Source organism: Anthonomus grandis, chromosome 2 (assembly GCF_022605725.1).
Source record: "Anthonomus grandis grandis chromosome 2, icAntGran1.3, whole genome shotgun sequence".
Lineage (NCBI taxonomy): Eukaryota > Metazoa > Arthropoda > Insecta > Coleoptera > Curculionidae > Anthonomus > Anthonomus grandis.
Genome location: NC_065547.1, coordinates 28,914,842 through 28,940,262, shown reverse-complemented (window position 1 = coordinate 28,940,262; position 25,421 = coordinate 28,914,842). Strand labels below are relative to the sequence as shown.

General features: G+C 33.3%; 1 protein-coding gene across 1 annotated transcript in view; it reads right to left on the bottom strand.

Moving 5' to 3' along the window:
- LOC126733422 (uncharacterized) overlaps positions 1-23,711 on the bottom strand; it is a 28,878-nt gene extending 5,167 nt beyond the window's left edge. Inside the window, exons 1-9 of the mRNA XM_050436732.1 lie at positions 23,545-23,711; positions 23,259-23,454; positions 23,046-23,206; positions 19,683-19,778; positions 7,536-7,781; positions 7,351-7,477; positions 4,170-4,320; positions 3,971-4,107; positions 3,770-3,905 (exon numbers count right to left, since the gene is read on the bottom strand). Of these exons, the coding sequence (XP_050292689.1) occupies positions 3,770-3,905; positions 3,971-4,107; positions 4,170-4,320; positions 7,351-7,477; positions 7,536-7,781; positions 19,683-19,778; positions 23,046-23,206; positions 23,259-23,436 (1,232 nt within the window). The 5' untranslated portion in view covers positions 23,437-23,454; positions 23,545-23,711. The remainder of the gene's footprint in view (positions 1-3,769; positions 3,906-3,970; positions 4,108-4,169; positions 4,321-7,350; positions 7,478-7,535; positions 7,782-19,682; positions 19,779-23,045; positions 23,207-23,258; positions 23,455-23,544) is intronic.
- Positions 23,712-25,421: the final 1,710 nt, after the last annotated feature.

Sequence of the window (25,421 nt, the reverse complement as noted above, 5' to 3'; positions counted from 1 at the left end):
ATCCTGTGAGGTTTATTAATGTTGACGATATTCTTTTCAGAGGTATTAGCTCATAATCTATACCTATTTTTTTCTAAGTGGAGTATAATTCAAAAGAATAAAAACCAAGCAACCGGAAAAAAATTATTGTACGGGTTTGAAAAAAGTCGAACTTGTCGAAGTTTGATGTATTCATTTAATATCAATTATATTATTGACTCCTTCCTCAAGTTGGACTCCTCCCTTAGAACACTGAATACACTATAATAAACATTGGCTGTTTTGGATTAAGTGCAACATCTACACGGAAGGCAGAGGAGATATTTTACATGTTGCCAGTGATTTACTCAATTTTAACATAAGAAAAAAATAAAAATCTAATAAAGTTATTTAATAAATTATTGCAATTAGCAAAAACTAAATGACATTCTTTATTATAAAGCAAAATAAACAACGAAATTCGTTTAATACTCAAAACCAATTTGAACTATATTTGTACTAATCACTAATAATAATTAATATTTTTAATTTGGATCCTTTAAATCGCCAAATTTCCACACAGATCGGAAAGAAAGAAAATTTCGCCCGGAAATATTCTCTCGATAAAGGTATTTGGCAAGTACGCTCTTTGCTTACGTTTGGATGGTGTACCTTTCGTATAGTATTAGTATTAAAATGGTATTTTTAGTGATGTTACTGCGTTTTTTTAACTAGTAATAAAATTAAAAACGTCCCTTTTGCTGAAAAATGATAAAGAAGTTTGAAGTATATAATAAATATATTGGGAAAAAGGTATATTCAAATCGTTTCTTTTACAGGCGAGTTAGGTTAATTCCTTATGGGTTACAATATCATAAAAGATGACATATTTGTGAAGTATCTATTGAGAATTGGATACCATAATCAAGCTTTTTCCTTAATTTTTTTATAATAAAAAATATCAATAACAATGTACACATATATTTAAGTATATTGCTATAGCCTGGAAAATTTTTCGCTTATTCGAACAGGTAAACGCTGCAAAAAAATGTGTGTGAGGCTAGTGTTCCGTCGATATCCAACAACTAAATCAAGAACGCAGTATATGTAGTTTGCCAGCAATCTATTTATAGTCCGCGTCCGCTGATATTTAATCGATAGTCCGTTCTTCTGGAATTCCCAAAAATTAAAAAAATGCTCGTACCTGTCGATTTTTGATTTTAGGGGGAATTTTTTTTTCTTGGCGAGGGTTGCAACCACCTTCAAAATCTTAAATAGGAGTGGGAGTCAAGTGATGCTTATTTTAAAGGTCTTTTTATTCTAGTTACAACTACCAAGTTTGAAATTGTTAACTTGAGTTTTTACAGTATGACAGCTTGTCAAAGATTTTGAAATAATGCCATTGTTTAATACTTTTAGCGCAAATTTTTTGAAATTCTTGATTTACAAAACAAAAACGCTCGCACCCGTCAATTTTTGATTTTTGAAAAACGATTTTTTTTAAATGTTTAACCCCACAACTTCAACCCCTTAGCGGGGACGACATTCACCCTTATTTTTTTATGGGAAGAGCTGTATTGTGATACACCGCAATGATGCGGTTCCGTAAATCTTCTAACGATTCAGGTTGGGTGGCATACATTTTCCATTTCAGATGTCCATTCCTACAAAAAGAAATCAAGAGGAGATAAATCGGGTGATCTCGCGGGCGATCCGATAGCACCCCTTCTCACAATCCATCTACCACGAAACGTTTCATCCAGAAACTGCCGTACTGGTAATGCATAATGGAGAAGAGCCCCGTCTTGCTGAAATATCGCATTTTCTTGATGGTAGCGTTGGTCGTTTTCTATAATTTCAAGCTGGGTTAACGGCATTCGCCAAAAGGTCTAAGTACGTATCTCTATTTAAATTTCCCGGTAAGAAAAATGGTTCAATTATGTGATCACCAAAAATACCAACCCAAACGTTTAATTTTTGAGGGTGTTGAGTATGAACCTCATGGTAGATCCTTGGATTCGTGTCGGACCAGTACCGACAAATTATGACGGTTGACAGTGCCATTGAGAAAAAATGAACATTCGTTTGAGAAGCAAACATTTAAAAGATAGTTGGGATTATTTGAAATTAGTTTTTGACATTATTTCACAAAACTGTAAACGGCGGTCGTTATCATCTTCATTTAATTCTTGAAGAAGTTGAATTTTATATGGGTGCCATTTATTATGTTTTAGAATTCTTTGTACAGTGGTCCGCGAGACTCCCGGTACATCAGAAAGTTTTCTGGTACTTAATGTAGGGTTCATACTAACTTCACCGAGAACACCGACTTCTACTGCCTTATTTGTCACTGGATCTTCAATATTCCGTTTTTTATTTGCCACCGAACCATTTTACCGAAATTTTGCCACTAACTCTAGAACGTAACCATGATGTACGTGTTTATCTGCATATTGCTCATTAAACAAAGTTGCCATTAGTCTTGCACATTAATTGTTTATAAAATATAATTCAATAACTTTTTTATCGAAACAATTTTTATCGAATCCAAAGAAAAGCACAGAAATAACTAATTCACATCAACTTGTTTACTGAAAATACAGTCGGATTGTTGACTGATTTTTGATAGTTTAAAAACAATTTTTTACACACACCTAAAATATTCAGTAAAATGCTTGAAATTCCATAGCTTGGCGATGCGTAGCTCAAATTAAAACAAAGCGCTATTGGAAAGAAAATTGAATGCCCTTTCAAAAGATGTATCACAACATACCCCTTCCCATTTAAACAACAAGGGTGAATGTCGCCCCCGCTAAGGGGTTGAAGTTGTGGGGTTAAAAATTTAAACAAAAAATCGTTCTTTTAAAATCAAAAATCGACGAGTGCGAGCGCTTTTGTTTTGTAAATCAAGAACCTCTAAAAACTAGCGCTAAAAGTATTAAACAATAGTATTGTTTCAAAATCTTTGACAAGCTGTCATATTGCGAAAACTCAAGTTAGCAATTTCAAACTTGGCAGTTGTAACTAGAATAAAAAGACCTTTAAAATAAGCTCACTTGACACCACTCCTATTTAAGATTTTGAGGGCGGTTGCAACCCCCGCCAAGCGGTTCATCATTGTCTAAGAGATGGTAAACTCAAACACCTCACCTATGACACCACACCATTCAATGTTTTAAGACTCCTCCCTATTAGTAAAAATATGTGCTTTCAAGAGACTTATTTCAGATAAACTTTCAGGTTTGACCATGACCTGAACTGAAGCTGACTTTCCAGCTTAACTTGTAATTCTCAAATGAAAGTTACCAGCTTAGTGCATATCTAAATATAAAACTTCGGTTTTTTCAATGTGAGAAACAGGGTCAACTTCAGGGTTCAGGTTGTCATCCATATCTGCGGAACTTAATGACACAACAAGCTTACTAACTTGATAAAAATTTCTATTGAAAAGAAACTTTTAAATGAACTTAAAGGATAGAACCATTTCATTGCGATATCATCGATAAATTTGCTGCTTTGAAAGACCGAAGAATAGACCTTATCTTCAAAAAGTAAATAGATACTGCCTCAGATGTAAAAATAAATGTACGTAAGTACTTCTCAAATATTAGAGATTATTTTTCATCATATCATTTAATATGTTGTTTTTGCGGCTTATAGTACATTTTGGATTCTGCGCTTCACCTCTTCCGAAATTTACGAGCCGCCTTTATTTAATTATTTAATATGGAATTATCGAATGAATTATGGTCTATTCGAACAAGCAAACAAAAGCCTGATGATGATGACATCATAATATAAAACTTATTACCTTCTAAGACATTCGTGATGCACACTAGACACGTCACCGGTACAGTCACAGGGCTGAATAAGGGGCTCGCATTTGTCCCCATCATAACAAATCCAGCATTCTCGCTTGTCCAGGAAAGCTTCGTCATCTTCGCATCCTAAAATGTTAATAAAAAAATATAAAAAATACACTCGATTTCATTTAAAAATAGTTTTTTATTACCGGCCGTTGATTTCCCATCGACTTGTGATAGTTCGGTTTCCGGACCTTTCTGCTGGTCGAACTTAGCCAAAAGCTTTCTCGGGTTCAAAATCCATAATTCTGATGGATGCATGCAATTCCACAATACAGCCGGAAACCTGAGGCAAGGACAAAAGGTGGATTCAGTTGTTTAGATAAGGTGGAAATGTGAAATAATTACCATATAGCTACACCGATTTCGACTACTCTAAATATGACATCGTGCAGATTTCTTGAGTTGATGGGCACCTTAGTTTTCCAGAATTCACTTAGGGTTTCGGAGAATAGGAAGCCGGCTATCACAATGAGCATCAGAGCTTGACTGAGCAATCCTACAATAAATATCACATGTCTATGATTTCATAAATAAATAAACAATTTTTTTCTGTTCATGTGCTGTAATCAGTAGATTTCAGTAAATGAGTACCAACTGAGTCACAAAAAATATCTCGGAAATAGGAAAAATAAAGTATACAGGCATAGAATCAAAGTGACCGAAATCAAAAAATCTTCCCTATCTTATTGGTTATCTAAAAAACACCATTACCTTTTAATAATAATCCCTATATTTCAGGAAATATTTTAATTTGTACGATTAAAAAAAAATTTTATGTTACTCATCACAACCCCAATGCGGAATTTTTTGTTTATTTTGTATCAAAGATGCCATACAAAAATTGGGCTCCAATAAAATATTATTCCTCCAAATATACCTTTTAAAATAAACCAAAATTTGAAATCGTCCTTTTTTTACGACCATTTAGTAAAAAAGAACTCATTTTTCACATAAGTTGCCGTAAAAACAGCTTGTACATTCAGAGTTATCCTTTTTTATAACTACCTAACTATATTATAATTGAAAGGAGTCGTCCATATTCTCAAAGAGATCTTGATATAAATAAATCAAAAAACAACAACACAAAGTCTCGGTCTCAAAAAATTAATTTTATTAGTCAAAGTGGTGACAAGTGTTTCGCTCCTCGTGAACATCATGAGACCTAAAAAATAATGTAAACAAAACCAAATAAAATTTCAAAAAAACCTTGCCATATGACACTGGTCTTGGAAGGATTAACTCAAGAACAGATTTCAAGTTGGTTCAATCTACATTAATTTGCAGCGAAACACAAAGTGGATCATAGTATATTAGTAAAGAAAGTGTGCTTTTGTTGACCTTAGTCCCCTTTTAAGACAACAGGTGGTGAAAAATTAAAAATCGTTTATTTATCTACCGAAATAATAGTCACCTCTAACCTAAATTTCTAAAAGTAATTGGTATCAGGCTTAATATTGCACCAGGTCGTCCCCTAAATAATTATTTATATTTCAATATCTATCTTAGGAACTGATTAGAAATTGGTTTTTGATTGGGGCATCTGTGTTAAGTCGCCCTAGGTGCTCATTAGGTTAGAATATTCTTGTTATGTCCTATACGCTTGAAATATTATTGAAAATATACAGTGCATCCCAAAAGTTATGTCTAAATTCATTTAAAATTCAGGGGTGTGTTCGAAAAAAAAAGGCTCGGACCCGTCGATTTTTATTTCAAGTTGCGCATTTTTGTACGTGAATTTTGTATATACAGCGTTGCTCAAAAATAAATAACGACCATCAACTTCATTTTTTCAAATGAAAGCACATTTTCTTATTTCACCTTTGAATTTCGCGTGGAATTCTACGTATGTTTCATGCATCATGTCCTATACCTAAAGTCAACAGTTCTCGAAAAAAAGACGATTCATATAACAAATAAAAAAAGAACAAAAATTAAGTTAAATGTTCAAAATGGTTGCCATTCACGGCTTGACAATATCCAAGGCGATCAATAAAGTCTCGTTGCACATTTTCAATCATTTCCGGAGTTATGGCGCGCACTTCTTTGCGAATTCTCTCTTTCAAGTCGTCTAGATTATTTGGCCTATTAACAAATACCTTCGACTTGAGGCATCCCCACAAAAAAAAGTCCATTGGTGTTAGGTCAGGCGACCTAGCAGGCCATTCGATGGGTCCTCTCCTTCCTATCCACCGATTGGGAAAGGTTTCATCCAAAAATGTATGCACAATGGCAGTATAGTGCGGAGGAGTGCCATCTTGCTGGAAAATTAGTTCTTCGTCAGGATAGTATGGGTCAAATGGATTTGGAAATAAAGCTAGTAATGCTGGAACTAATTCAAATTGGAGAAAATCGAGATACACTTGTCCCGTTAAAGTCTGTTCAAAGAAAAAGGGACCTATTACTCTTCCGCGTACTATTCCACACCACACATTTAGTTTTTGAGGGTACTGGATATTTACCTCCATCATCCAATGCGGATTTTCTATTGCCAATATCGACAATTTTGTCTGTTCACACTTCCATTTAAACAGAACGTGGCTTCATCGGAAAAAATAATATTTGTTACTTAGTTATTATTTAGATTGCACATGTTTTGTAAGCGTTCACAAAGCTCATTTCGCCTATCGAAATCGTCATCAAATAACTCTTGCACAGGAATAACTTTGTAGGGGTGATATTTGTACTTTTTAACTATTCGGTGAATTATAGATTTCGCCATGTGTAAATTTGCCCCAATCTGCGACAGAGGAGTGCATGGATTTTCTTCCAAAGAAAGCAAAACGTCAAGTTGTTAATTTTCATCTCGAGCAGGACGACCAGATTTCGGCAGATCTCTAACATGACCGAATTCTCTAAATTTAGCCTCTATTCTACTCACCACCTCTTGACATATCGGAAGACGATCAGGATGGATTTCATTGAATAATTGAGCAGCTTCTCTTCGAGTACGTGTTCTATCACCAAACCCAACCATGCACAGAATTTCTATTTTTTCTCGTTTCGTTAACTTTACCATTGTGAAAACCGCAACTTTGCTCGTACACTTCACAATATCTGTTTGGCGTACAACTGTCATACAGTTTCTATGAAAATACATGGTCACCAGCCAACAATAAAAAAACACGAATGAATGGAATTTTGCTCTGTATAAAAATTCTCAGAGATAAGGTGACTCGTAAGGTGCACTGCAATAATAATGTTTGGTCGTCTTTTTTTCGATAACTATTGTCTTTAGGTATAGGACATGATGCATAAAACATACGTAGAATTCCACACGAAATTCAAAAATTAAATAAAAAACATGTGCTTTCATTTGAAAAAATTAAGTTGATGGTCGTAATTTATTTTTGAGCAACCCTGTATATACACACTTCACGACAAAAATGCGCAACTTGAAATAAAAATTGACGGGTCCGAGCGTTTTTTTTTCAAACACACCCCTGAATTTTAAATGAATTTAGACATAACTTTTGGGATTGTAACTATGTAGAATTATCACAAATATAATTGCTAGAAAAATTCTTACCAATTCTGGATTGATGCAGTTGAGACACATTAATCTGAGGCCTCAAGTCGTTTACGTTCTTCAGCGGTTCAGATTCCTGCGCTGTGTTGGCAATCTGAAGAGGTTTCGATACAAATCCGCCTCTCACCTAAAACCCCAGACTCATCAACATTTAACTTAACGAAGTAAAGAACTATTTTGCTTACCTTAAAATACACCTCGACGCCGTAAATTAAAAAAAAAATAACCACAATGAACATCAGCACCGCATAACAGCCGTTAAAAAGGTGATTGTAGAATCCTGGATCGCCTGCCGGAGGCTCAGCCAGTTGAGTGGTGATAAATTCGGCGAATAGTAATCCGTAAGAGATTATGTTGAAGGTGATGAATCCCAGAAATGACTTTGATATGAACTGGGGTTTTTCGTAACGGATTCCTTGCAAGTGGAAAACCTATCGAAGAAAACGTTTTATCAATTTAACTAATGGGGTATTGTTCATTATAAAACTGAAATTAATCACTGATTGTGCACTTTTAATAATGTACAACAGCAGGAATTTTTGCTAAATATACTACTGGTGCAGAGAGAACAACAAATACACTTTATAACCTTGAGTAAGTTCTTCTTTTGGCGAAAAAACAATTACGGTTTTTATATTCATATGGTGTATTAGTAATTATTAGGAAATGTAAGTTACTGTTTTTTTGTGATATATATGGAGTATAATTATTGGGAGGTTTGCCACCAACAGGTTTAGATATAAAAAAATAGTAGAAATGTTTTAATCAATTAAATAAAATAAGTTTATCTTTACTGTGCAACGTTTTTTTTAAAAGCTTGAGAGATTTCTTCGAAAAATTGTTTATTCATAAATTGTTAATTTTGTAATACATGATATAAAGCCAGTAGGACACTATAGTTTTATTGTTAATTCTATAGCGGTATGCTGTAAAATTTTTTGACTTATTTGTCAGATGGATCAGTAAGTTGAAAATAAAATCACCAAAAAGAAAAGATTTTTATTTTACAACATAGTGAGTCCGCTGTTATATCAGATAAATTGGATGCATACCATGCAGCTTTTCCTCAAAATCATAAGGGGCAAACAAAAATAATAATAATCGCATTATTCTCAATTATCCAAACCCAGCAAAAACGATGTGTTAAATTATCAATGCTTCTTGAGGTAAAAAAAAAACACAAACAAAAAAAAATTACATTTTATGTAATGAATTTATTCGCTTCTTTACTAATATAGCCCTACATATCTGGCAGAAAATTCCACAGACAGATTTTTAAACCTAGTTGTGACATATATGGGCTAAATGTAAGCTTAATTGAAACCGTCAAGGAATGCATTACTGGAAAATTATAGACAGACCAGTGGCGAAGCGTGAACTTTTTTTTCGGGTAGACAAACAATAAAAATCGTTAATTAGAAAAAATTGTGTATTTAATATTATTCACTTTAATGAAATACAGAATGAAAGCGCATGAAATATTAACTCAAAGAGAAAAATTATGTAGTGATATAAAAACGAAATAAATAATTACTACTAGCATAAAAAGATAGATAGATAAAAATAATTACTACTTACAAAAAAACACAACTAAAATAAAATTTACCAATATCGAACAGTCGTTCATAAATAACCACTAAAAAAACCTTTTCTATACACCCAAAAATAAAAATACTAATTATTAAATTACTATAGCACGCGCCCCCACCAAATGCAGATTCATCAAAACAAAACTGAAGATGTATTGCGGCCAACCAGATCAAGCGTGTCCATAAACAATAACACCCTCAACAGCATAATAAAATAGCTGGTCGACTTTGATAGACAAAAGCTCGAATGTCTTCTCCGCGAGTAAATTTTGCATACGTAATAGGCTGAATGCGGCCGGACCTCTGTAGCCTGCTTGATGCGTATTTGGTTCGATTAGATGCTCCAAATTTCGGAAGACAAAATATCAATGTGTCTTCCTGGGGCTCATATACATTAATTGGGTGTCAGCCCTGTATTTTTATCTTAATCGGTGCGGCAGGCGGAGCGCGCCTTCGGATTAATCATCATGTTTAGATACTATATAATAATAGTAAGGATAGCGACTACGTTCTGTGTTAATTTTTTTTTTTAATTTTAATTCAACAATTACATGAAATAATTACGTGATAAATTAATGACAAATAACTGGATAATTTTGGGTAGACAGTGTCTACCTTGTCTACTCGTACGCTTCGCCACTGAGACAGACCGCAAGTTTAGCAATTCAGCTGTCAAAAATCATAGAAAATGCATGGTTCTACAAATCACAATATTTGTTGAGTACAATAAGCTCTTTACTGGCAGTCCATTTGGTTTCCAAAATTATAAAAATACCACTTCATGCCATTTTAGACCTCATTTCAATTTAGTTCATTTCTATTCTGTGACTTGAGTAAAGATTTCGACATCATTTTAAAAACTGTTTTTTTTAATAGTTTTTTTTCCAGGCAGTATCCAGCTTCCAGAATTGTATCATCAAAATGGACATCAGATAGTGGAGTCAGATCGTTTTGATGACAACAAGGAAGATTTCAGTAAAAGTTCCTTAAGGTTCAAGCTTAGGACCCATTTTATTTACATAAATCCCTCTCATACCATCAAACCCTTGTAAAATATACCCCTTCCGCGGATGACACCACAATCTCCACATCCCACGAATCCCTAACAGAAGTCGTCGGCTTATGTAAAGAAACCCAAACAAGAGCAGAACAATGGTTTGCCTTCAATAAGTTTTTTCTTATTGATGCTGAAACTCAATAAATCTTAATGTCAATGAGAGAAGTAAATATTCACACTGACAGTGAGGTTATGTTTTTGGGTCTTATTTTGGACCTCAACTGCAATGGGGAAAACATGCAAGTGTTCTTACTAAGAAGTTTGGAAAAAGTCTATATGTTCTTCATGGCCTTCTCAAAAATGATTCTGATAAGGCACTTCGCACATGATACTTTCCCTTAATCCATTCGGATTTTAAATATGCAATTATTGCATGGATCACTATCGAGCAGTCAGCATGATGGCAAGTATCGGCTAGAGAGAGGTCTGTAGATACAATTTTAAAGAATCAAAGTTAATGACAGTGACATACATATGTTTGTATGAATATTTATTACGTACAAGGCATTTAAAATTTTCAGCATTTTTTGGCTCATGAAGATGTCAAGTTGGATATTGGACTATTATGTCTTTTAATGTCTTACGTATACATATAAAGATTTCACATTTTAGTGATCTGGAGCTAAATAAGGAAAGGTCTGATATTTTAACAGACAACAGTTAAGATTATTAATATTTAATCAGATTATCCATACATTCTTTCCAAAATTACATTTAATGTGCTTTCCCGCCAAATTGAGAATCATGAATTTTGTGCAGGATAAATTATGACCATAATCTGTCCTTAAAAGATCTTTTGAAGATTTTCACATTTAATGTAGAGATCATGGTAATTCGTACAACATTTTACAAATAAGATATTTCTTCTTAGGTGCAACGAATATGGATTGAGGTAGCCCAGTAATGAGTGGGTGATGATAAATTTCCTTTATGAGGTAGGTACCATCAAATCAGCAAGCCAGAAAGCACGCGGAACCGATTCACCAAGATTAAAGCGGCACCGCCATAGATGATTTTGAGAGAAATAGGGGTCCATATATTAAATAGGCCCAACGGAATCTCAACATTTCGGTCATTCATTCAGATCAAGTGAATGTAATCAAGAATTCATGCTATAATAAGTGATGCATTTGGTACCTATCAAGGTCTACAACAAATGGCTATGGAATTTACTTGAATTTTTCAACGGCGTTTACCTCGACTTGCTGGATTTACCACCGCAGGACTTTAATATAAATTCTGAATCCAATTTCATCAAGCAACCCCTACAATTAATTACTTCTAAGATGTCACATCACCATAAGCACTGCTAGTTCAAATGGCACTGCTAGTTTTGTTGTAAAGGATTGTGCTGACATACTTTTACCATCTTTGTCCCAAATTTTTAATCTGATATTTAAAACTGGAGTGTTTTCTGACAGGTGGAAGAAGGGAGATTCCAGCTTAATTGAAAATTATCGACCTATATCAATTCATTGTAACTTTTCTAAACCTCTTTCAGTTTATCAGTAGAGATTCTTTTCTGAGTCTTGAATCTGAAATCTTGTATAACCAATCTTTGCTTTTTTTCTTATGTTTCCAAAGTTTTAAATGAAAGAGGTCAACTAGAGGCTATTTACACAGACTTTAGCTAAACCTTTGGCCAAGTTGATCATAAAAAACGTAATTCAAATTGCATCGTATGCTTAATTCAAATTGTTCTAATTATATTTTATTGATTGAACGCAATTTATAGAAATTGATTAATTTAAATGACACAGCTCTAACACAATTTCTAATATACCCCAGGTTTCTAATGTTGGACCACTTCTTATTAACCTTGATTTGTTAATGATCTTGTAAACAATATTTCTTGCTACAGATTGGCGCCTACACCGAAGATTTTTTTTATATTAGAGTATTGCCACTATTGATGACTGTGATTTTTTGTAGCAGGTTCATAGCTTAAATGTGACAAAATGTTGCGTTGTATCGTATCATAGAAGTAAAACAGCTGAATATTATGATTAATGATCCCAATTGGTAATATTTCAGTCGAGAAAAAGTCCAAAATTTCATCTTGGCGTTATATTTGATAGCAAACTCACATTTGTTGGAATTGTGGAAGTTGTTTCAGAAGCTTCCAGAATGTTGGTTTTTGTAATACGGAGTTGCCGCCTATTAATGCTCTTTCAGCAATTAAGCATCTCTTTTATAGGATTGTTAGATCATGGCTTAAATATGGCTCAATTGTTTGAAATTCAGGCCAGTTCTTTGAGTAGGGTTAGAGATTTCTTATGTATTTGGCTTACTGGGAGGATGGAACTTACCCAGGGCAGGGCATTAATTAAGCTGTTTTTGGGGTGAATCTCCGGCTCCACGTACAACTTCACTTAGTCAGTTTTTCGTAGAAGCTCATTAATAACAAAACAGATAGCCAATTCTGGCACATCTATCTTTCCACTTTTCTCGTTTGCAGGAAAGACACAAGGCATGTTTTCCTCTTGATCACCAATGTCCTTCAGAATGATCCTATTTTTGTTATACAGGGTGTTCATTTGAAAACTTCCCACCACGGATTTATCGAAAACCACTGTTTAAAAAAAAAAAAACGCCGCAATACGTCTAAAGGTTTGTCAAGGGGGACAACTTTCTAACCTAAAATTACTTCACCCCCTTTCACCGTCAGCCCCCCAGGGTCATCTCCTTAAAAATTTTAAATGGCAAGGGGTATCGAGTAATAGCTTGTTTAAAAGGTCTTTCGAAGTCTTTTATTTTGAGGTTTGATTTTTTTTAATCGGTCGATTCGTTTTCGAGAAAATTAGAAAAATCTTTGTTTATCTTAATTTGTTCAGATAGAAAACAAAAACATGAGAATATCAGTTTCTTTCAATTTCAATACGTGTTCAAAATGTTGCCCGTTAGGGTTTGCCAAATCCACAATTCGTTTATAATTTAAAAAGGAAACTACCAACATAAACAGCAATTCCGAAGATTAGACGTGGAAAAAACTAAACAACCTGAATTTTTTTTCCGCATTCTTTTCATCAACACAGATATCCTGGGCGAACTGTATTTATTGTTATACCTGCTTAGTTATTTATAGTTGCTAAGGAAAATAAAGAATTTATTTTGCCGTCAGTTACATTTGTGACAGTCTTGGAATAGTGAAAATTTATTTGTTGAATTGAAGATTTTACTTCTAAAATGGTTTACACACTAGCCGAGTGAGCAAAGTGAGAAATTATTCTAATTTATGGTGCCCAAAATCAATGTGCTCGGCAAACTGCCGTCACGTTTAACGCCAGACATCCGGAGAAGATAACTTCGCATAGGTATGTTTTGAACCTTGTTACTAAGTTTACTGAAACTAGACCTGTTGCAAATAAAAAACGTGATCATCGGCGAATTTTGGATGAAGCCGCCAAGTTGAAGTTTGGGGTCATTTTGGAATAAATCCTAATACTTCATTACGCAAAATTGTTGCTGCCACTGATATTTCTTAGGCTCTGTTCACACAGTTACCAAACTTCATAAATTTCATCCATTCAAAATGAAAATATTGCAAGAGTTCGAAGACGATTTCGATAGGCGAGTTGAATTTTGTGAAAAAATGACTGAAGCGATTAATGATAATACCACAGCATAAAGAAACCAGCAGTCGCACTTCAATAAAAATACATTGGCTTGAATAAGCGAGTTCGGTGCATGTGTACTAACGCAGGAGCGGCATATTTGCTTATAGTAGGGATGCCGCTGACACTCGCTACGGTCGACGCAGCTTTTGCCTTGGCTAGAGCCGGACTTAAACATTTTTTTAGATATTATTATCTTGTAAAATAAAAATACCTACATAGTACAAATATTTATTTTTTAATATTAATAAAGTCCATACATTAACAAAATATTTAAACAAAAATAAACATCGCATTTCTACATCTAACAACGACGATATAGAAGAATACCTGCAGGAAGTTAATTAGGTATGTACCGTAAATTTAAGAGACCATTCTTTGAGTAATTTTAATCAAAATCACAAAAGTTTTTATAAAAAACGCTACGCTTTGTAAAAACGCTATCAAAATAGTCACTAAGTACGGCGCTGAACTAGGCGATACACCTAGGAACACAGTTCGATAAACAGTGAGCTCGGCATCCGGAGAACATGGCTGCGGCATGGCTAAGGATGCTATTAGTTCGCTTACATTTTCGAGCGGAGTGCGACTGCTGGTTTCTTTATGCTGTGATAATACTATTCATGTAAAGAATATCTGCTTCAGCGATGAATGCACATTTTATCTAAATGGATTTGTTAATAAGCATAACTGTAGATATTGGAGCAATGAAAATCCTCATGCATTTGTAGAAGGGCATACCCAGTACCCTCAAAAAATTAATGTGTGGGCAGGCATTGTAGGAAATAAAGTGATTGGGCCATTATTTATTAACGGAAATTTAAATGGAGACATTTATTTGGATATGTTGGAAAATACCATCAGTCTGCTTGTCACTGAATCCATTGAAAACCAAATCGATGATGATGGACATCCTATGCTTGATGAGGCTGAAATATATTTCCAGTAAGACGGCGCTCCTCCTCACTAGGTTCTTCCTGTTCGGCAATGGCTAGATGACGAGTTTCCAGATAAATGGATAGGTCGAAGAGGGCCTATAGAATGGCCTGCTAGATCTCGTGATATAACGCCGTTAGACTTTTTTCTATGGGCTCATTTGAAATCTATTGTTTTTACTCCCCAACCTGAAAGTTTGCATGAACTTCGTCAACGCATCATCGACAGTATCCCACAACATGTTTTTGAAAATGTCCGTCAGGAATTTGAACATCGCCTATATCATTGTTTGGCCAAAAACGGGCAACATTTTGAACACTTCTTATTGAAATAAAAACTGATATTTTCATGTTTTTGTTTTCTATCTGAACAAATTAAGATAAACAAAGATTTTTCTAATTTTCTCGAAAACGAATCGACCGATTTAAAAAAATCAAACGTCAAAATAAAAGACTTCGAAAGACCTTTTAGACAAGCTATTACTCGATACCCCTTGCCATTTAAAATTTTGAAGGGGATGACCCTAGGGGGCAATTGGTGAAAGAGGGTGAAGTAATTTTAGGTTAGAAAGTTGTTCCACTTGACAAACCTTTTGACGTATTTCGTCGTTTTATTTAACAGTGGTTTTCGATAAATCCGTGGTGGGAAGTTTTCAAATGAACACCCTGTATGTAAACCTTTGATTATATTGCTGTGAATTCCGATATATATTGCTACCATTTACCATGGATTCTTACTAAATGTAGAAACTCGCCCTCATTTAATACAATTCGATAAGTATTAGCATGTTAAGAATTTCAAGAAACATTAGACTTTGGTAGTAACAGCCCCACCAGATATTCAAATTTATGTGAGTGCTTATTACCTATTTATGTACTTTATGAAATTATGTTATGTAATGCATAATAAAAATCGAAAACCCAATGAATGTATTTAACATAAAATTATTCAATTACTGATAATATTTAATGAGTTTGTGGTCAAAGTCAGACCTTCAACTGCATGCATAATCTACATATTTTGGGTACATTATGACAAGCAAACATAAATTTTTAGCAAGATATTTAGAATGATTCTTTGGTAAATATGATATATTGTTATGTTATAAAATTAGTGCCATGGTAGACAATAGAAGTAAGCATTTTATTGCACAGTGAGAACATTAAATTTACCAAAAAAATATTAATCTTTTAATGGAGGTTTGAAGGTGATATACCATATTTAAGTTAACGAAAACCTTAAAAAACATTATTATGCTGTAATAAAAAAACACAATGCTGCTTATAGTAGGTAGAGAATAAGAATAATAATTTGACTTTTATTTTAATAAATGTTGATTTTGAAATTAAGCTTAGCTGATCATAACCTTTTTCCATGGCAGTCAGATATTCCTCCACTAAACCTTAAACTTATTTCCATTTATAATAAAATCAAATGTCTAATTTTAAACTTAGATCCATGAAGCAAGAAACAGATTAAAATTAAGTTGGCTCTTGTAAGAATTTGAATTAAAGTGAATTACAAGAAGAAAATATATAAACATGTTGTACAGCATTGACCTTAGTGATTCAACAGTATCCAGTATGGATTCAGAAAACTCATAAAGTTTAGTAATTTTAGAGTACACAAGGGCGTTCAATAAGATTATTCACCAGATTCTCACTTATTATTATTGCCTATCTGACTGTCACAAAGCGCCATAGATTTAATAAAATGCTAATTATTTAACGGGGTTCAAAATTAGAGAACGCTTTTTTGTGGTATTCTACTTAGCTTTGAGCTATCCTCATTACTATTTTGCTGGTATAATTGGTATCTTGCACGTTCACTTGAACACTGCACTGACTATAGTTTTGCTGATGACAAACAATTACTTTACAATAGTAGTCAAGAATACCACCATATAGTCAAGCTCACCATCACATTTTAATCAACTGGTGAAAACTCAGAAAAACATTATTTTATATTAAAACCTAAAATCCTAAAAATGAAATTTAAATTATGCAGAACTATCATTTGTTAAAAGAAAGCTAGAGACTTAAAGTTAGTTTTAGATAAAGACTTAATTAAGGTTTCATGAATATGTATCTGCATGTGTTCAGAGGGTGTATGCAAATTAAAAGTGGTTGTATCCACATCAACGGGCATTGAGTTAAAAACTAAAACTTAAATTGTCAGAAGCCCTTGGGTTAAATAACTTAGGACAGGTCTTGCTTGCAATTTGCATTCGGCGTAACAAAGTTTGAGCCAGTTACTCATAAGCTTCATTTGGATGTCTTCTTTTATAGAATAATAATTAATAAGAGTCCATCATACTTATACAATACAATAAAGTTTACAGCAATGTTCACACCTTGAACTTAAGATTTAGCAGCTTGTTATCTCCTCCTTTACAAAAAAAACTACTCTATTTACGAAACCATTCTCTTACATATATCACAATATTTACTTGTTATATATGCTAATTTCTCTTGAAAGTCATGAGATTCAAGTATGTTTACAAAAATAAATTACTCATATCCAGTTAAATCTTATTTATCTATTTTTGGTATGGTTGCCTGTATTTTGGGAACGTGCAAGCTTACTTATTAAATTTTTGTTAAAATTTAGTAATATTACTTGGTACTGTTCTAACATTGAATCAATTTTACTTCAGTTTTTTCTAGTTTACAGCTGCAGCTGTATTACTGAATTATAATGGAGTTTGTTTAAAATCAGTTTTACTGTCTTAAACACACTTTTGTAGTAATAATTGTTAGGTGTATTGTAGAACTGTGAAGAGATAAATTGGTGTTATTACTGATAAAATTGATTGAATTATTATTATTATTATTATTATATATAAGTATATACAGGGTTACTGGTAATTCGATACATTCCTTTGGAGATGTGATAGGGGAGGGGGTAAGAAGTAAATTGAACCCTAATATGTATTATGCAAAAGTTGACGACATATTTAATTTTTTCTGTTTTTCTTCAAAATGTAGACCTTAGTGGTTTAAAAGGCAGTTTCCAGAAAATCCGCTGTATATTTTTTTAACTTTTTAGGCAAAATACATGCTCAACACAATAGTGTTACGTTTGTAATGGCAAAAGTCCCGCAAATAGTTGTAACCATAGGTAAAGTCTCGATTCAAAGTGTAATTTTTTTTTCTTAAATAAAATACTACACTTTCTAGTGGATATTTTTTGAAAAAAAATTATGCTACATTCTTCAAAATTTACGTAAAACTTTTTTATTATCTAAGCTAACTCATAGGCTATAAATGCTACCAAAAATTTTAACAGAATTTTGTATTTTTATTATTAATAGTAAGAACGCACTTGAAAAATGCCAAGTGGGATTTACTTCTATGGTATTTAAGTACTATAGCAACAATTTGTTTTTTTAATTTTATTGTTAAAAATTTGATGTGTAGATAGTCTGACAGCAATAATTGTTGTGGAAAGTAGTTAAATTACGAGTTTCGAGTTTATTTTTCTCATGTTTTCAAAGAAGGTATTCTATTGGTTTCTGCGCTATGGCCACGTTTACAAACGCTGAATATGCAGATATTATGTTTGTTTATGGGTTTTGCAATGGTAATGCCGCGGAGTCTCGCCGAGAATACCAACGTCGCTTTCCGAACCGCCGCATTCCAAATGTCCGTGTTTTCGCTTCGACCTACCGAGCTATCGCTGAAACTGGATCCGTAAAACCAAGAAGACGTGAAGTGACGCTGGCGCTCCTCGCGTATATCGAGCAGAAGATGAGGAGGAAATATTAAGACATTTTGAAGACGATCCAACCACATCCACTAATGCCGTAGCGCAGCAAACAGGATCATCGCAATGGAAAGTTTGGTCCACGATTCGGCAAATGGGAAGCCATCCTTACCATTATACGCCTGTCCAAGGATTGGAAGAAGGGGACCCGACAAGAAGGGTAGAATTCTGCAGATTTATTATAAATTCTGATGCAGACAATAGAACTTTTTTAACCGACATTTTGTGGACGGACGAGTCAAAGTTTAGTCATGAGGGCATTACAAATTTTCATAACCTTCATTTTTGGGCCGAAGAAAATCCCCGTTTAACAAGAGAAACCAGTTTTCATCTTTTCATTTCGAATGACATTTCAACATAACGGCTGTCCAGCTCATTTTCGGCGGTCAGTTCGGCAGTTCCTGGATGAACGTTTCCCGAATCGTTGGATTGGTAGGTCAGGTCCAATAGCTTGGCCAGCACGAAGCCCTGACTTAACCCCGCTTGATTATAGCATATGGAGCCAAATGAAAGCACTGGTTTATGCAACCCCAATAATTACCCGGGAAGATTTTATCTAAAGAATAGCCAACGCTGCCCAGCAGATCAGGAATACCATAACAACTAGAACAACAAAGACTGAAATGAGAAGGCGCTGCCGAGCCTGTATTCGCAATAGAGACTCTCATTTTGAACAAGATTTGTGAAGGTAAATACTGATAAATGCGTTACTTTACAATTTATAATAAAAATACAAAACCATGTCACCTAACTTTTAAGCATTTGTATCCTGTGAGCTAGCTTAGGTAATAAGGAAGTTTAAGGAAATTTTGAAGAATGTAGCATAATTTTTTTTCAAAAAATATCCACTAGAAAGTGTAGTATTTTAATTAAGAAAAAAAAATTACACTTTGCATCAAGAATTTACCTATGGTTACAACTATTTGCGGGACTTTTGCCATTACAAACGTAACACTATTGTGTTGAGCATGTATTTTGCCTAAAAAGTTAAAAAAATATACAGCGGATTTTCTGGAAACTGCCTTTTAAACCACTAAGGTCTACATTTTGAAGAAAAACAGAAAAAATTTAATATGTCGAAAACTATCAACTTTTGCATAATACATATTAGGGTTCAATTTACTTCTTACCCCCTCCCCTATCACATCTCCAAAAGAATGTGTCGAATTACCAGTAACCCTGTATATTATATAGGCAGTATATCTGAGTTGGAAATTAAGTTGATCTGATCTTTATGAGAGTTTCTTAAAAAGATAAGTGTTAAAAAATGATTTAATACCCAAAAATGAAAAATGAGAAAGTATATCGTTTTGCTATATTAATTTCCGTCATATAATTAGAATAATTTTAAAATAAATAAATTTTACTTACCTCCGCCCAAAAGCAAACAATTAAAGATGCACTTGACATTAGAAGTGGGTAGTAGGAGGATAATAAACTGCTTGACCACCCGTATTCAAAGGATTCCTGAAAAATCAACGTTGTTTATTAATATTCGTTCATACCACCAATGTGACAAAGTGTTCTTTGTAGGATTCTAGGGCCTTGAAAACAATATTTTACCTAAAAAAACACTGTATATTTTTTTTTCAATAAACTATTGATCTTATCAAATTTTTGATGCATTTTATTGGCTTCAGAGATATTAAAATTTAGTTAGTAAGAATGCTTCATCTGCCAAGCCTACTTAAAAGAAGGTTTAATACAGGAAATGAGAATATATTATAAATACCCTTTCACAGAACAGTTCTGTTGAAGAGATCCTTAGAGATTAGAGATATAGTACAGTCAATATTCATAAATCGATTACGCTGGCGATTCAGCAACATAATACGTAGTACGGATTTAAGTGAGCACATAAATTTGCAAGGGGATGTATGCACATAAATTATATAATTACTTGTGTATTAAATGGTTAAGTGTATGTATCTAAGCTTTACACATTAAATATGACTGATCATTAAATATTAAGTTAACATTCATACTCATAGTTAAGTTACCAATGCTGTAATTGTTACCCATTAATTATTTTTGTAAAAGAAATGTTTTTAAATTATTATACTACTGTTAGATACTTATTGTAAACTACTTAAAGTTCAATATAACTTTATTTAATTCCAAGGCCGTTTGGGACACGTTGACATCTTTTCAGCCGTCGATATGCTGGCACAATAAGTTTTCTCTCTCTAGTGTCATAGCAATAATGTGCAGAAGAGAAACAAGGATATATTGATATGGCAATGTCTCGAATTTAAGATTCACAAATGCCCATCTTCAACCCTAGCTATGCCCCAGCCCAGCTTTTCTCTGCAGACTGAAGACTCTCCCAGTGAGAGGCGGCAAGCCAATACAGCATATGTTATGCTTGAGTGGAAGAGGACATGATATGCAGTTTTTAATGCACAAAGAGTTAAGCATTCTGAAAGAGTACAGAGGGCAGACAGGAAGCCTCTTCACTTTTTTCTAAGTTCATCAATATGAGAGTCTTACTTGAGAGTATTGATATACATTAACATTTTCCATATTCCTGAGGGCAACAATCAAGAATTTCATCCTAGTTGTTGAACTCAGTCTTAGTTTTCTCACCATTCAGCAACAGCCTATTTATATCAAACCAAGCCCTCAGGACTTGCCTGTACAACCCTCAACCTCTCTACTGCTTGCTGACAGACATGTGGTGGAGTCATCTGCAAAGATCTGTGAAGGCAGGTTGCTTATGTATATGAGGAAAAGAATAGGCCCAAGATTGAACCTTGTAGTGCTCCTGTATGTATATATGACTCTCTGTGTCAGATAGATACAATTTTAATACTTCTAAGCTCCCTTTTGAAAATTTGTCAAATTTCATGTCAAGAGCTGAGAGTCAAAACAGAAGAACACTTTAAAAAGGCCACAAAACAGTAATTGCACTCCTGCTATCAGAGAACCCAAACTGACTTGTCAAAAAACTGCCACTGTCCCCAAAAAAACTAAGCACTTTTAATGTCATAGTTGTGTCAATAAACTTTGAAATTACGGCCAACAAAAAAATTGCAAAGATCCTGCCGATACCCTTTTTATATACAACAGATATAAGAAAACCTTCTTTAGATAGTCTGGTAGTCTTGCTTGTAAGAAGCAAAATAATTTAAAACTGAAGCTTTTACTTACAACTTTTATTAATTTTATGCTTAACCTCTTTGGATTGAGTTAGTCAATATCATAATCAATTTTCGGATCCGGCCATCTGCGTGGCAAAAAGTGAAATCCTATTCTACATAAACATTACATTTGAATAGTGAATCATAGATTTTATTATAAAACACAAAAACAATTTATTCTGATGTGAATAACATACAAAATCAAATTGACATTACTAGATCTGCTCTTTATAAGTCCAAATTGTTCCAGATTAAAAACAGTTCTTGAACTGGACCTTAATCTCTTAATAAGAAATCAATTTTGGTAACTCTGATTGGTTACATATAGTGCAATAGTTGGTCCTTCCGGTTTGAGTTGTATAATTTCTATATTATATATATCACTTCTATTCCTTCTGGGAAAAAAAATATTTTTTTTTCCTTAAGGCAGAAAAACAACTTGAACTACGAGATGAATTAAAAATAATATATATTGGTCTTGCAATTGTATACAAGCATTGTTTCCAAAAATGGTGGGATTCTATCTAGTCCAGAATACATCCTATTCTTAGAGAAAGCAATAACATCATATACCGCTGCTATAGACAAAGATACAGTACTGAAATTAATTGAATTTTCAAAATAAAAAAAAGGTATAAGCTCATACTATTGAGCTGTTCATCTGAGTATGTCATTGAAAAGCATTGAGCAAACATATTTGCTGTGTCCTTAATATCCTAGTCAACCTTCTTATAGGTCATTTTAGAAATGCATCTCTTACTTTGAATAAATTACTAAAAATACTTTGGATCACTTTGGATACAGATGGAATGTACTGTTCATAAAAAGCATCTCTTAAAATATCACAGTGATATAAGGACACAAAAAGCTCATATTACAACTTTAACCCCCTAATTTTAAATTTCCTAAGAATTTGTTTTTCAAAAGGCAAAATTCTGAAAAAACTAAGACAGAAAATTAAAAGTTTTGTAATTCTTTAGAGGGATAAATTGTTCTATGAATGAGTACTTTTTCATATTAAAAGCACCTGAAGAACACACCTCTTCAAGTTTTGCCACATACATACCTAACACCCTAATTAGGGCATACTAAAGAAATATATTGCTATATATTTAATTTCCAAGTAAATAAGTCTCAATTCTTAAAATTGTAATCAAAGTGCCTATTAAATTTTTTTCCAAGCTATATATTACATCATTATGCCCTGAATAATTGCTTCATTAATTATAAAATAGTTAATTAAGAAAAAAACTTTGAATACCAATAAAGACTAAATCTGACGCAAAACAAACCTAATGAATAATTGATGTAATAAAACTGTTTTGGTAGGAAAAATTAAATTTATGCCCTTAACAAAACAATTGTCATAACTGTATAATTAAAGTATCATGTGGCGAATGAGGTCATCACCAGCATTTTCTTTATACAATATTAACTAGTAATTGAACAATGCACTAACATTACTAATAGATAATCTAAGTACATGTGCACTTAAAGTTTTGCACTTATAATCTTTATTTACATCAGTCTTTATCAGAGACAATACAAGGCCATAAAAAGAAAACAAATTAATCAAAAAATCACATGTACTTACCGGGAAAATAAAATAGGCCCCTCGAATCAAACTGGCCAGGAAAATAACCAAATAAATCATTTTTTGAGTGGTGATTTTGCATGCCTTGAAAAATGTGGGGGCCTTCAATCTCTGATATTCTGAGATGCAACACATAATCAGCTGTACAGCACATACCAAAGCTATAAAAACAACAAAAATAACTTAATATCAAAAATAAACAAAAAATCAAACCTATAAAGAAAAACACTCCACCAATTCCAGTGTGGTAAGGTAAGTTGGGGTCATCACAGAGCTCCCCCGTAAACCTGATATTGCACATACAGGTGCCATTCCAACACTCTCCCCGTCCAGAACAGTCTCTATTGCAGCTAGAGCTTAGTCCGGACATGTAAAGTAAATGTCTAAACATCACTCGGGCTCCGTAGACCTAAAATTAAAACTTGTTTCCTTGAGAATTGAACTGGGACAAAGGACGGGAATAGACATAACGGAATTTCATCGGTTTTAAATCAAGTACCTCAGGTGCAGTTCGCTTGTGGATGTAATCGAGTCACTAATCTGTCGCTTGTTATTAAGGAAAATCACTGGCAATTTTTAAGTTTGTGGCATATTTTGGAAAGTACATTTTCATAATGATTGCAACACCATAACAAATCCGATACTGACAGATGGGATCGATTGTTACAACGTTGCCAGATGAATATTTGCGTCGACAGGAGGACGGGTCAATAAAAGAGTACAATATTATGGTTTATGGTTGACGTTGAAAACCAGGAAATTACTTTTTTATTTTTATATTCTTTTTAGCTACGGGACAGAAAACAGCCAAAAATAAAAATTACTACTAAAAAGCTGGGGATGGGAAAATACACATCTTATCCGGGGAATCATACCAATATAAAACAGATTAACGAGATTGGCATAATTTTACAGAATATTGAAATAGGAAAATAAAATACAGGCTTGTGAAAAAACGTTAATTAGGGTGAATACCTAGTGAAAACTCTAACTGAACAGTTTTCAGTCAACCTTAAATCTTAACTTTGAAATTCTATAAAAAAATTAATTCACTTAAATCCAAATTCATTTAAAGGAAAATTGGCTGCAGGTGTGTATTTATATTTTACCTAGAGACTCCTTGACTATACAGGGTGTCTCACGACGAATAGACGCGATCGATATCTTGGCAACTAATTTTTCAAAAATTTTGAAAATTTGGCAACATGGCACAGTCGATGGGGGCTACACAACTAAAATATTTTGACAATTGTGACATTTCCGGTTATACCGGAAGTAGGTGTCAACTTCGTTATTTTAAATGGAACACCCTGTATATTTTTACATTTTTGGCTTTTACGTGAAATTCTAAGTATATTTTATGTATAATGTCCTATACCTAAGTGTAAGCGTTTTTGACATATTTTTAATTTCATGTGAAAAACTATGTTTATAAGCCCTAACATAATAACCGATTACTCCCTTTTAGTAGCCTTTATTTATTGATTAGTTTTGGTTTTATTTTAGAGGAATGACCACTTTAAAAGACTATTTTAATATTTGGCTAAAAAAAAGATACAGGGGGCTCAAAAACTAGCATTAAAAATTAAAATGAAAAAATCATTAAAAGTCAATTTTTGTAAATGGAAACCCCTTATTTTTATAATTTTTTCATAAAGATAATTAAAAATAAGGTTAACTTTGTATAAGGTTATCTAGTCCAAAAATTGATAGTTACTAAAGTACCATATTATCTACAGCATAATTTTGTGTTGTTGCTTTTTATAAAGACATATGACCAGCATCTTTGGGAAAATGGATGGGAATTTCGATTTGGATAAGTAAATGTGTTAATTTTTGGCGATGTTTATTAGCATTAGTAGTATTGCTAAGAATCTGGCTGTGGCTGTATTTTAAATAAATAAAATAATAATTTTTTTATGGTTTCAGGTTTTTTTTTATTTTAGAAAAAACTACGTGACATATGTCTAGGATCTTTAAGCGCTGTTGTACTTGGAAGAGTTTTGTGCTCCTAATGCGTCATGATTCTAGGTATAGTTCAGTTCAGAGATCTATTAGAATCTTTGATGTACCGAAAATAGTCCGTGTGCCGGTGTTGCTTGTATTGTCACATGACATGCATATTTAAGTCGCAAAATTTTATGTGGAAAGAGTCATAAAGTAATATTCTAAGCGATATTTAATCATTTCATTAAATAAATAAATGTTTTAAGCATTTTTTTAAGAATTTATACATTTGATTCGTAAAATGTGACTACATGCGCCCACGTACTATTTTGTTAAACGCCTGACCTTAAAATTTATTTGTATTTAAAACTTTATTATTCGGGATTTTTGAGTTTAGTTTTATTAAGTTAGAAATTCAGGATAGTTGAT